Source organism: Cyphomyrmex costatus, unplaced genomic scaffold, assembly GCF_001594065.2.
Source record: "Cyphomyrmex costatus isolate MS0001 unplaced genomic scaffold, Ccosl1.0 scaffold664, whole genome shotgun sequence".
NCBI classification, from domain to species: Eukaryota; Metazoa; Arthropoda; class Insecta; order Hymenoptera; family Formicidae; genus Cyphomyrmex; species Cyphomyrmex costatus.
This window is the reverse complement of record NW_017280227.1, coordinates 216,376-231,615: the sequence shown is the minus strand read 5'-3', so window position 1 is coordinate 231,615 and position 15,240 is coordinate 216,376. Positions and strand designations below refer to the sequence as shown.

The 15,240-nt window shown below is 32.4% G+C and overlaps 1 protein-coding gene across 1 annotated transcript in view; it reads right to left on the bottom strand.

The window, feature by feature from the left end:
• LOC108780018 (uncharacterized) overlaps nt 1–15,240 on the bottom strand; it is a 108,860-nt gene that overhangs the window by 53,449 nt on the left and 40,171 nt on the right. Inside the window, exon 4 of the mRNA XM_018547588.1 lies at nt 1,698–1,831. Within this exon, the coding sequence (XP_018403090.1) occupies nt 1,698–1,831 (134 nt within the window). The remainder of the gene's footprint in view (nt 1–1,697; nt 1,832–15,240) is intronic.

The window sequence follows — 15,240 nt, the reverse complement described above, 5'->3', positions numbered from 1 at the left end:
GAGGCGTAGGCTTCAAAGTTTCGACTTTGTTGTCACAACACCGGTGACAGAAAACGAGATTTTCTCTCGACAACGCTTTCGTTGCTATGCCAGTGTCTCCGTACGCGGACACTATCGCTTTACGCGAAATCAGATTCCGCCGTGCGAAAGCAGCTTACCGGCAAGATCGGAGTGTATACGCGTGTACCTATCCAATCAATTCCATCATGTGTACATATAGGGTTTCGACTTTCCAGATAGGGATAGATTCGTTGGTGAAACTAAACTACAATATTAGAGAGTTCTATAATACTTAACATGTAAAGCTCAAAGTTTTCCGATGAAATGTGTCTCAAATATGTACATGCATAATTAAATAAATTCCTTTAATTTAATTTGGAATTTGACCACCTAGACATAATCAAGATTAAAAGATAAAATGTTTTCATATAGAATACAATATGAGTAAAACAGGACTTTTATGAAACAATTGTTTTTAAATATTCTTTTTAATCCTAGATCTATACCTTTTATATTTGTCTTTTTCCATTTCATTTACAAAATTACTGTTCTAACTTTTCAACATTAATAATATCAATTATTATAAAACGTCGACTCTTTGATTTTGTTTTAATAAAAAAGGTCAATCTTGCTGAGTTATATTTTCTATATATTGCTGTAAAAATTGTTATCCTTCTCATTTAATTTCCCATTTAGTTTTCATAAAAAGGACAGTTTTCCTGAAGCATCTGAAAATTTAGTCAGATATAGATCTAAAAATAACTTTAATGGATTATCAAAAATAATTTCGTAGAAATTTAATATTGTCCATAATATTACAAAAAGTTTTGACATTTTAGTAATCAGTTTAAGTGTCTTATATAATTATTTTGGTAGTCTAACAAAATTATTATTAAATAACATTAATAATAGAATAGGACTATTTATATGAATAGGTACATCACAACTAAGTAAGAGAAGTGTCAGTTATTGTCAAAGTTAGACGTTGGAATAATATATTTATATGCATTTTAAATAAATCCGTCGGACTTACAACACGATATATAATTTAATTCAATTCTGATCTAATTTAATTTAGGAGAATATTATTATTTTAGTTTGATTGTGTTGCTAGTGCGAAAGTAATGACGCACAGTTTGTATATTTATTTATAGTGCATATACGTATAGATGTATTCTTCCAACGTCTAACTTTGTCGTTTCTCTTACAATTAGTTGATATAAGCTGATATATGTTCTATTCTTAATACTGTCTAAAAATAATTTTGTTAGACCATTAAATTAATTATGTAGGTCTAAACTTGTTACTGAAATGTCAAAACTTCGAAATATTGTTCGTCATGCTTGAAATTTCTACGTAATTATTTTGATAATCCGACAAAGTTATTTTCTAATCTAGCTAAATTTTTAGATACTTCAAAAAATATTGTTCTATTCATGCTTGCCGTGTATTTATGTGATTTTGTCTTTAAATAAGTGTAACGAAGCAAAGCGGAAGTAACGGCTCCGTTCACTTTCAGCACTTTCGGCACGCAAAGATAAACTAGTATAGCTTCGTCTATATAAACTCTCGATCTAAAGAACACACGAAATACATTTCCCGTGGCTAGGCGAACACGTACACACCGTTCAATGCAATACATCGATACAGTGGACGGAGAAGTTGACTAATACTGGAAATGCGGAAAGGTACTTTACCGGTTCACCGTTGATGGTCCAACGTAGATTGGCCTTAGGCACGGACGGCCAGGCAGTGCAGTTGGCAGTCACGTTCTCGCCGACAGCGTAGTGCATGGACAGGCCTGTGATTTCCGGTCCCCTCTGCGGAGGTGCTGCAAACGTAAATTTTCCGTGTGAGGACGTGGCGAAAGTTTTCCCATAAACCAGTTACTTTCCTCCGGTTAGACTCTATAAACTTTCGACTATTACCCGGAGTTCTTCGCGTCGGTATGTTCGTTCGTCTGTTCGTTTGTTCGTTCTATCCTTGTCGTGAAGATAGATAGGACTAAAGATCCTCAACTAAGAGATGTATTATTAAATTCAATCCAAAATTAATTTGCTATTTGCTACTAAGTGCTACGTTAATATAGACATTATTTTGAAACTAAGCAATTTAACTTAAAATAGAAATAATGAATTGATTTACATTAAAAATTTTTAACACTAGTCAAAAATAACAAAATTATTTTATTCAATTTTAATTGGGTTACCATTCAATCCTTTTTATATCTAAACATTGTATCTTATCTATAATCTGTCTCTTCTATCTTAAGCACCATCCTGAATATGACTAATCAAAAGGTCTAAACTGTGGCCAATCTCCTACTTGAGTATCTCTAGATATAGGATAAGAGAAACAAGAGAATCAAAGAGAACTTTCTCGTTTCGCGGGACGTGAGTTTAACACGTGAGATGAATTTTTCGAGCGTCAATGTTTTTCAGCATACACAAGGCATTTTTGTAAGCGAAAAATAAGAGTAAGCGTATACATACGTTTACATACGAGTATATATACATACTCGTTGATAATTTATAAAAGATTGAAACAGCCCTCGCAAATAATGAATTTAACCTTTGAGCGATGGACTGCGAGGTGCTAACGGCGAGATGGATGAGAGTCTTCTCTTATATATTAAGCAAAATAGAATTCCGACAAAATAAATCAAATTGAGATAGGCAATTCAGTGAGTCTGTACACATCGATGATGAATAGTGAATGATGGAGCGTTGAATTTTACTGCGACACGAGCCCGATTATATGTATGAACGATTTCGAGAGGTGCGCGTTCCACTTATACTCGTATTTTCCCTGGTACTTTTTTCTCGGTCGATTCGAATTCCCGTTTACTTTGTTGGAACGATCTCGGTGACACCCGGAATAAGTTTCGCGCGTATTCGCGACCGCACCGCTCGGCACGAAGGGAATTAATTTTCAATTAAATCGGACGCGTGATTTTTCCTGATCGTAATTAAACGAGGAGGCGTATCAGCCCAGAAAATATCGACTCGTGCTAAATGTAACACGCGAACAGCACAATGAACAATCGCAATTTTGGAAAAGATTATGGAAGCGGAAAAATAGGGGGTAATAATTGATGCGAGCTTCGTTCCGTATTCGCTTACGTGACAAATGAAATTAGGTTGTGCAATGATAGAGTCGATCGAAATGGTTACGCTTGTGACCGCCGAAGCGAAAAATTACTAAATTTTACTCGCGTTTGACATGGAGTACCGCGTGTGTTTACAACAGGACAATAGCCAAGAGCCATAATTCTCCGGGCAATTAATCACTCGGTGGACTAATAATTAAATCCAACGTGGTAACTGTTATGCTTTCGAAGTACCATCGCGTAATTTATACACAAGTGTTTAATAGTTTATCAGCTGAATAATAGCAAATGCAGTATATGCTTAAAGCAATATTTTTAATAGGAAAATTGTTTACTTGTTTTATTGCTTAAAACGCAGGCGACAGTGATTTTATTATATCTCTTTCATGATATTACGGAAAATTCTGTAAAATTATTTTTGTGAAATTAAATTTTCTATAACGATTTTTTTTTAAATGTAGTATAAAAAAATGCACCATTGGAAAATTTGTGCTAAATTAATACATTTCCTGTGTCCCAAACCGTCCATTCAAAATGTATTAATTTTATACAAAATAAATATGTCAGAAGGTAGCACAAATATTATTTTAAAAAATAAACACAAGAGGGTAATACTGACACAATTTGTAAACAAATCGTGGAAGCATTTTTTTAAGTAAAATTTACAATTATGATATGTTAAATTAACTATATTTTATCTATATTTTATTCGCATTTATTTTTTAGAATATATATTTACATTTTAAAATACTATATTTTTGTGATATTTGTTTACTTATTCATAAACTGTGACATTTTGACATTAAAAAATATTTAATATCAATTTAACATAAAATATTTAAATAACATAATCACATATCATGTTAAATTGATACTCGAATATGTTAAAAAATTCAACACAAATTGTCAACAAGAACGTGAGCGGACCATTTCCAACGCAAATACACAATGTTTTACTATGTAAAACACTCGTGCTGGTTGTTAAAATGTCAATATTTTTTGCAGCAACATGATTTATCATGTTTGAGTTTTTTTACGTAATTATTTTAATGGGCCAATAAAATTATTTTCAGGATTGTATCTAGTTAAAATTTTACATGCTTTAGCGAAACTATTCTTTCGGTGATACTCTCAAGAATTCTCACTCTTACAAAAACAACGACTTGCTTCCGTAAGGTAATCATATAAGTCTTTATTTTTTCATAATAGACTATGCGTCGATTCACAATCAATTATCGGATTTAACATGGACCGCTGTCGATCGGCTGCGTGCTGGCGCGCTCGATGCCTCTAATAGCATTAATTGGCACGCCGGATTATGAGAGACATTCGCGTTCGGGCGGGCGCGACCGAATGCTCAATTAAACATCCGCCCTGTTGTCCGAGTGCACGCGTTGCACCAGCACGTCGTGCTGCAAGCTCCGCCTCGGATTCGGTCCATTAATGCTTTCCGTCCTCTCCTCCTTTACCCCGTCGAAATATCCGGGGCGCAATTAAAACACAGAATTTCGGAGTACGTCACGCGCGGGGAATTTCCTCCGGCGCCGCTGTCGATTTCGCACCGAAACGCGAACGAACGGGAAGGCTGGAAAGAGCGTGAAAGGGCGTCAGTCGAGAACAGGATGGTAGTAGAGGGAAATTTTCGAGAGATCGGCGCGGAAAAGCGCGTTGGAAAATGAAGACGGTGTCAGACCGCGAGCATATGCCGCCGAAAGTTCCGCCATCATAATTTCGACACGCATTAAGCTCGTAATGGAATCAATTATTTTGCCGAGATTGCCGGTTTCTTCCGTAGAATTTCACGATGCTGTTCAACAACAGCCGATTCGAATCTTGTCAGCGTAGAAATATAAACTTGGAAAAAAATCGTTTTTTTTTTTAATAGCTATATGTCGCTTGTATAATACTTTTGAAGAAGTAAGTTATAAAAACGTATTAAATCGTACAAGGAAGATTTGACAAATGAATAGTTGAGAAACAGTTTAGGTATAATTAACTTAGATAAAGTTATTTTTTGCTTATTTTAACTCTTTATCTTGACGGTGCATTCATTATATCTACTTAAATATAAATCTTTTTGTAAAAAAAAATCAAACCATTTGATTTTCCTTACATTATATCTACAGTAAAATGGATCTTTTTAAATTAAAATATGCTTAATATTGAGAGAAAAAAATAGTTTTGTTGAAGCTTGTAAAAATAAGACCAATACAAATCGGAAAATAATTACATTAAATTATGTTACCGTCTAAATAATATATTATATTAGGTGATCAATCTGATTGCCAGAATGTAAAATTTTTTTGTAACATTATTATCAATCTTAATTGATTCCTATTATGTATAATTATTTCAATGATCCATAATTATTTTTATTTTAGATATACTTACAATTAGTATATATATGTATATTATTTTTTTTATACAGTTGTGACATTTTCAAATTAATTAGTGCCTTTCAATTAACTAAAATTAAACGGATCTCAGTCAGTAAAAATTTTAGCATCAGTAAAGATTTTAGCGTTAAGATTTAAGATTTAATTTTTTTTTTTCTGAAACGTGTAATTATTTGTAGATGTAAGTTTTTATAAAAATTATTAATTAATTCTAAAAGTGAATTGATAAACTGTAATGTGAAAATTCCTAAAATAAAAATGAAAAAAGCAATAAAATAAAATTGATTAATTACTAATTAATGTGTTTAAAAATCAATTTATTATAATACACGGTTGACGAAAAAGCTTACGTTTTTAATTTAATAAAAATTAATTCTATTCTGTAATGCGTGTGTAATGAAATATTCGTTTGTTGTAATTTCCTTTCGATTTAGTTCAGTGTGTCATTGCTCTCGCTGATTTCATGTTTGCGGTGAGTTAAATGCTTTTTGAAGTTTTTAAACGTCGCTAGAGTAGCCACGTCATCGATTTTTACGGTGAATCGAAAATAACGCGCGTATCCGAGATCGCAAAGAGAGGAAAAGAAATTTGTCAGGATTGCGGAAAGTTGGATAACCTGACGCTCTGCCAGGATTCGAGCATTCGCCATGCTAGCATTCGGTCGCGCGGAAAGTATTCCGCTGCAATAACTTCGCCGACAGTGATTTAAGCGTGTAATTACAGAGGGTTATTGCAGTCACGGCACGGCGCTTTATACTTTCTTCTTTATTTTTTCTGCAGAGTTTAATATGCATAACGGCGAAATCTCATATATAATATATAATATATATAATATATATTGTATGTATGCATACGTGCACATATGTATGTTATGTAAATATCTATATATAGGATGTATATAAAGTTCTAGACCCCTTAAGTAAGTATCTTGAAGAATAAGCATTTCTGAAAAAATGTTTTATTCAAAAGTTATAGAGTTTCGAAATCTATATGGTGAGATATTTATCTGAACTTCGGATAAAAAGCCTTGTTAAGGTCAATTAAAAATAAATTGCTAAACAAATGGGAAATAAAGTCTTTAAAAATCGAATAGGATTTTAATGCTAAGATACAATATCAATTCGATGTGAAGTTATACAATATATATACTGCATATGTAGTATGTAATCGAAGAATAGGAACAAAGTACACATATAAATATAATGTATCATATTAAAAATTACTCTCGCTTTTCAATGTGATTGCACTCAGTTAACATAATTAAAAAATTAATAATTAAATTTAAAGTATAGCTAATAAAATTTAAGTATTAACAAATTGTGTGTAATAAGTGAATAAGAAAAGCATAATAATTTTATTCCAGTACCATCTTATATAATTTTATTTTATTTTATAACAAGTTGTGAGAATTATGATGTCAAGCGGTAGAACGGCGAATCTAACGGCAATAAATAGCGAGACGAAGGTGAGAATTTTTGAACGTATCGCGATGAGAAAAATTTGATTTTTCATCAAAAAATCCACTTTTTACGTCATATGCTCACTTCCGTGATAATCCCAGCATTACATCGTTCCGAACATTTTCCGGTGTAATAATTTCTACGAGAGTTAGGTCCCTAATTGAGAGGGTTGTCGGGGAGAAGATAGCCTGCTTTCATATTCCGCGGTAACTTCACGTACAAAATGAAATTGCTTTTTGAAGGTACTGCAATTTATACGGATTGCGAGCTTCGCGGCATCTCTATAAGGCATGAAATGAATATTAAACTGCGGGCGATTTAATCCAATTAATTCGTCGGCGTAGACCGCTGTCCGCATAAATCCGTGTGAACGCGGACGAAAATATTGGGAGATACTATCGACGAAGATAATCTATTCGGTGTTGATTTGCACATAAATTTGAAAGTAAAACGATATAATGTCGGAACTATGCAATTGTGTGCCGAGGTTTTTAAAATTGAATAGTATTTCTTTTCTAGCTATATGTGTTTTGGCACTGAAGGATGTCATTGTAATATTTCGTACAAGAACTGCAAGTACACTACAGAAAAGATATGTGAACTTACATGAATAGCGAATAACAATTATACAATTTTTAATGGAAAGGTATAATATATTTTAATTATAAATTGTATAAATTTTACATGTTTTGTTCATGTAATGTTACATACTTCTTCTACAGTGTACAATAATATACCACCGCGCGTATAATAATATACATAGTATACAATAATATCTCCATTACCCGCATTCTTATGTCTGGCTTATAAACATAGAGACTGAAAGGCAATCCTCAGTAAAAAAAAGTCTATTGCAAATATCCCGCAATTATTTTGGCAGCACGTATTGTTCCGAAAAGCAATGTGGCGTGCGATACGTGACGCGCAACTAATTGCAATTGAATTAGGTTTGCGCGCGCGCGCGCGTAGCAGCGCGTTCCCGATACAATATAACTCACTGACATACATTGATTTAATTAGCAATTAAAACTTTACGAGGGCACTAAGCGAAAGGATTGTGCGTATGGATATATGTTTCTCGTGTTTTCGATTTCCGAGATGTTACGCAATGCTGTTATTGCGCTGATTATTTCGACACGCGATCATGACATTCATGTAATACTATATGAATTTGATAACACTAATTGTAAGGAACATAACATGAGTGTGAATAGTCGTTTCCGACATTTTGCATGCTGAATACAAATCTCGTTGATAATAGTTAACGTTGTTATTACATCAAAATTTGCAGAAAGAATGATGTCAAAAGGGTCTTTTTGAATTGGGTTAGGTTGAGGTTAAATTTACACTCATATTCTATATATAAAAATATTATAAATAAATATCCTCCAAAGCTAAAGGATCTATTGGACTTAATTATAAATTTCTTCATAAAAAATTTCAAACGATTTAAATAATTTTTTTGTTACGTTAAATTTGAATTATTATTAAATTATACTTAGACCGGTTTCATAGTCCGCTCTTATTTCAAGATTGTTTTAAGATGCTAATGCAGTCCTCCGATTGGTACATGATATTTTAAGACTGTATTTAAGGCAGTCTTAAATATAAGATCCAACTATGAATACTGGCCTTAGTATCAAGCAAACATTAATTAATTATATGTAGCATATCTCTGTTATAACTTCCCACGTAACGATATAATTCTCATATAACAACATAGGTTAAATTATGTTATATCGTTGAATGAGAAATTAAAACTAACAGAGGAGGATACGTTACATGTAGAGTTAGAAACATTACTTTAAAAAAATCATGCGTTACTGTTACAATTACTTTTTGTGAGAAGTAAGGATCAGAGGGTTATTTCCAAATTCTAGTTACATATAACTTATTTGCCAAGTACTTTTTTTGATATGAGTTATGTATGCCATATTTTGGTAAAATTGATTAATGCCTTTATTAACAATTTAATGAGTCTCTTACAGACCCAGCGTCAATAACTATATTACAAATTTTGACGTCAGCTGTAAGGATAATCTTGTTATTGATATACATTGTTAATAGTAACGAACTGATTTGTAATTCTACTCAGAGGTAGTTCGAAACTGAGTCGAAACATATAGTTATTAATTTAGTAAAGTTTGTATCTTTGATCCTATATTAATGCGCATTGTTTTTTGCGCAGTGATTCAAGTGTCTTTTTTTATTATGTTATTTTGATATATTTTCTAGACTCTTTGTAAATTATTTTTGATGAATAATTTTGTTATCACCTGCAAAATAGAAAAAAATTCTAAAGACGTGCACTGCGCTACAGTCCTATAATTAAATTTGTATTTCTTTATTGATGCTTATTTTCACAGAATTAACCTCCTTCTCTCTTTTTCCTTTCTCTTTGAATTTCTAGAATTAAGACTTGTTGGCAACGTTTGTAAACGCATCGTGTCTGTCTTGTCTTCCAAGTAGTGATCTCGAAGTTGGCGTTTCGACGAAACTCGCAGACCGACGATGGTTAAATTCGTATCCCCACAATGCTGCATGTTGCGGCCAGTAGTTGCAGTAGCTTGTTTTCCTTGCAACCTTCCACCCTCGTCGGCATCCAGCCCTGGCATTCCTGGCAGACCTGGATGTAACACGTACGATTGTTGTCGAGGAAATGAATTTTCTTCAACGAGGGTTCTCTGAGCTCCCTTACGTTTCTTAGGTGAACCGTGTAGGTCAGCGAGGGAGGGACGAACTTCTCGCTTCGTAAGCTTGGTTTCCATTTGTTCTATTTCGGTCGTAACGGTGACTGCGCGACGAGATAATAGGTGGAGAGAAAAACGTAATGGGTCAAACAGACAAACGTTTACGTTTATTACGACGTAAAATTGTGTACGAGAGAAGGGATCTCGTAGCGAGATGAAAGCCATTTTTTGTATAATAAATTTCGACGAGTATCATCCGGCGTCGATAATGAAGTTATATTACGGTCATGATCGTCACAATACTAAACTATAGACTTTTGTTGTCGGAAAAGCAATTCCTATTTTAATTAACTTTTTCGAGTCGTCGCACAGTAATTGCAATTATTACAAGAATTATACGAATTTAGACCAATGAGGAAATCTAATTAAATAAGAGCGCCTTTATTTCTCTCAGATCGGATCTTAATACCTAAATATTTTTGTATGAATTTATATTCAACACATTCTGAAAACCGTATGTCGAAACCTTTTTCGGTTTTAAAAGTTATGATAGAACTAGAACAATAATATTATTTATTATTATAGAAAGCAATTTAATATCATTTTTGATACTAACAAGCATCTTTATAGAAATATTATTAATTTAATGTTAATCTCAGAATTTTAAATCTGAAAATAATTTATTGCTTTTTACTATTAGAAATACTTAAATTGTTTGTCAATTTAATATATGATATTACTATTCCTGATTTTGCTCATGATTGATCGAAAAAGATTTTGACGCGCGGATTGCAGAATTAGTTTTGTATATAAATTCCATCAGAAATATTTAAGCTAAGATTCGCTTTGACCAAAAATGTAGAATTTCTCTTATTTAATTAGAATTATAACAAGAATCTCTCAAAGTCTTGCGTGTCGATTTCGTACTCGATCAACCATCACGCAAGCGCGATGTAAGATAAAGAAATAAGGGGAATCGCGATGATTGCAACACGATGTGTAAATCGTTGGAAGAACCTCTAGCCAGGGGCAATCTTCGCGATATATTTATGAAGCAAATTTACGGTTTCCTCGGCAAGCTCCGGAATGTTCGTTCCCCTTTAATTCTCTCTCGTACAGTCGTTCTTTCGAGTCTCATATAAGGGATGCTCGTAAATCAAGAGACTGCGTTCTCGATCGAGCGAACTCGTCGACAATGTGCGATTTTAAAGCTTTATGCTGCACAATATAATTAAATATTATTATACAAGACATTATTATCGAGTATTGTTAATTATTAAACATCTATTGGAATTTTTCATTAATTTTTTCTAGTAGGAAATATAAAGGAATTTAATTTAAAAGAGCTTTATTATTAAATACATATCCAATATTAAAAATGAAAAAATCTTTTATTAACAAATTAATACTTTAAATTAATACTTAAAATTTTATATCTTTTTTAAAATATTTTATATAGAAAATAATTGTAGCTACATTATAAAAATATACTTACAGAGATGTTTCTTTAATTACAAATTTACAAGTATAATTAATAATCGAATTATCATAAGAATAATATCAGTAATTTGTCATGAGAATTAATGGTGTGTGACAGACTAGAGAATTCCTTGCTAGTTTGTTCTTGTTGCAACAGAGATCAAAAGTGCGTCAAAAATGCGTCATATCATCTGATGGATTCACCTTCGAAACGTAGGTTCCTTCGTCTCGAGTGACGCCAGATGAGAGAAGATGTATCCCTGGAAAGAACCCAATGTCGTATCTTTCGGTTTTTCCTTCTTTAAACGATTCCCTTTGAACGGGACTGGCATGAATATTTATGGTCTCTTGAATATTTACGATACTTCAAGGTTCAAGGTACGCGTGCATGCTGGAACGTCGTCATAACATATGTACATAGATATGTATACGCATATTGGCCGGAAAATAGAAATACTTCGGCATTTTGCGACAATGCGCAAGATTAATGCGTTCGTTGCAATGCTATATGCATAATATAATACGATGTGTATTTGACAAAATGCTAATCGCTCCACACACACACACACACACGTAAGAAATAATTTTTCTAAAAAATCTGAAAAGCTAGATCTAAAAATATGTTGGATTATCAAAATAATTGTATTATACTTGTTAATTTAATTTGTGGTAAGTATTACGTGTTCCAGCTTCAGTTTAGATCTGAATTTCAAGATCAACAAATAATCGGACACAATTTCTGAATGGAAATTACAAAAATTTGATAGAGAATAACTCTTTATTTATTTATGTTAAAATTATTACGTAGGACATTCAGACGCTGAGTATCAGAATATCAAACATTTTTGGAGCATTGATTATTGTGCTTGAGCGACTTACATTATATTTTGATAAGCCAACAAAATTATTTTTAGATGCAGCTAAATTTGAGATATTTCAGTAAAATTGTTCTTTCCTTGCATTATACAATATTTGCGATGTGCCTTCATTCTTTTCCTTTAAGCGAAACCAGTTATTTACTTAAATGATTTATTCACAAAGTAAAGAAAATAAGAAATTGAAGTTATGTTTGAGAAATATTTATATTTGTTTTATCAATCACATCCGTATATCTTATTTACTTGTTGATTATATCTTTTGATTATATCTTATTTCTGTTAAGAGAACAATAAATTTAATGATAATCTTTCTATCAATTCTAATAAAATTAGAAAATTTCTGATAGATTTTTACTTGAGATTTCAGATCGATATATGTTCAATATTAATAATAAAAATAATAATATTGTTAAATGCAATAGTTTACGCAAAAGTTAGAAACTGATTTACATACATTTACACGCAATAGATGAGAGGCTGCAGCTATACAGTTAATATTAATCTTATCTATTTAGTACTATACAGATATAAAATACATATATAAAAAATAAGTACATAAATAACTATAACGCAATGTGATAAAAACACAAGAATATGTTACCATAAACAAATAAGAGAGATACATAAAACGCAATGGCGTGTGGTTTATAAAAAAAAATATATAGTGAAGCTAGCAAACACAGAAGGTATGAATAAGAAAGATGCTTATTACGACTAATAGAATAAAGTATAGTAGCATAATTGATGTTTTAAATTGCAATAATATAGTGATAAAAAAAAAAAAATTAATATCTACATTAAAGACACACTGTTAGTTTAATGTAACATATGTACATGTTACGTACAATAATCAAGTAAATTAAATTAGCTGTAATGCTGTATGTTGTTAAAAAAATTTCTTCGTAGAAAAAATATAATATAAAGTTGTCTGTACGAAACAATATAATCTAATTTATATTGTCACACAGTCATTAATGATTTATTTATCGTGTACTATATTGTTGTATGTTAATTAATGATGATGTATTTCCAATATATTTTCCGAGATTACATTCAGAAGTTTTTAATGGTGGTAGTAATTATTGTGTTTGAGTGAAATGAGAATTCCAGAGAAAGTACAATGTTTTAGTACTATTATCTTCGTAATTTACTTACTCATGTTCCAGAGAATCTGCAGTACTATTTTCAGGCTAAGTAGAGAAACATATAAATTTCCTTTCCAAGTAGTTGCCGCTTGGCATTTACACCGTTCTGGTTTTCTTCCTCGCTATTCTGCTCGCGGCGAGATCGTATTTCATCGAAACGATAACAACACAAGATTAATAATTTAGGAGTTTCGTATGAAAAAGTAATACAACTCAAATCGGTTCAAATTAAAATGATAAAATTATTATCAACCCTTGCACAATAACAACGTAAAATTAGCGTTCCATCTCATTTTTATGTCTGTCAAACGAAATTTTTTTTAGATGTGTCCAAAATATCAAGCTTTTTAAGGTTGAATCGGAATTATATCAACTGTATCGAAATGTGAAAAATAGACTTTTAACTTCACAGAAGCAAAGTATTTACCTCCAGTTGAAGCATCCTCGCGTTTATCGCTTGCTTTATATAAAAGGAAAGTATCGGAACGCGAAATATTACAACTACAAAGCGGACGGTACGTTTACTCAAGGGTATTACAATCCCCGAGCGGTACCAATTGGTTCTTCAATCATTTCAATTTCCTAGCGAGCGTTTCTTTCGCAACACCCTGGCAAAATTAATTTTCCCACTCCATCTACGCCGAGCTGGTATAATAACATTCATTAAATATGTCAGATTCGCGTAGAAGTGTTTTTTATACAAACATTTTGCGATAAAATGCAATTTTACTGCGTCATAATTATCATCTTTTATTTATTTGCATAATATATTTATTTCATATTCTACATTAGCTATTTTATAAGAAATTTCTTATTATATTCAATTTAAATAGTTTTAATAATTGTGATTTATTCTTATCAATCTAATTTTCACTTGTAATTATACTGAGATGTATTCTTTAATTATTAGATATCATTATACACAAACTAATTTGTCGACATGGAAATGATAAAATAACACAGACGCCGATCCCTTTGAACATTTCAAATTATCGTGACAGATTATTAGGCAATCTCATATAACGTAGATCTTAATATTCCAGCAGGCAATGATACAGATCCGCGTACATAGCAGCTGATTACGCGGCTGTCCCTTTGACCCTACAAGAGCCGCTCTTAATCATGGAAAGCAATGTTATCTACATATCCGATTAAATAGTTTGATCTACACAGTCGCGCACATATATGCGCAGATCCTCCACTTAATGGTCTTTGAGCCTACATGAAGGTATCATGTATCGGTCATCTATCAAATATACCTTGCCAAATCTAAATATTTGAATTATTCAAGGATAAATTATTAAATTATTTCTGAATCAAGTCTGCATGTATTTTTTTCACGATTATAATATAATAATTTCCTTCTATATGTAAATATAAATTATTTTTAAATCTCGTTTTGCATGACTGTCTCTTCTGAATTTTAACCAATTCCGTTATCGTAAACTCTCATTTAGAGCAAAGAAGATACTTTTAAAAATGCGATTCACCGAAATTTAACGAATTTGATTAGATCACGTCTCGATATTGTTGCATTAATCACATCTATTCATAAAGATTTCGTTCGAAAATGAATTCAGGAGGATATTCTAGGATATTCTATAGAAAATATAGATATTCTCTCGTAAATTTTCACACGAAAAAAAAGTATGTTCTTCGTCGACATTTTGTGGCACGGATTTCTGTCTGAGGCAACGATTGCGGGTCGGTTTTGCGGTTTATTCGAACGGAAACATTCGCGTTCAATCGTATAGTAGACGCTTCGAAGAGATTCGGTCCGATCTTTTCCCCTTATCTTCTATAGTATCTCCTTTTGCTACTTGTTTAAGAAAGGGAAAAAGACAAAGGAAGAGGGGAGAGAAGCGAGAGAAGGAGAGAGATAAAGAGAGAAGGAGGGAGTCACGAACGTATCTCGCGAGTTTCTGCGTGCGAATATTCCGAGCGTCTTTTCGCGAGCCGCCACAGCTCCATGGGAAGTTGCAAAGTGCGGCGAAACGAGGGCGAATGCTAAATTTTCGCGAAAAGCTCTGTCGAGCTGTTACAAGAAGGCACGGCGAGTATGCGTTGCATTTCTCGTTGAACT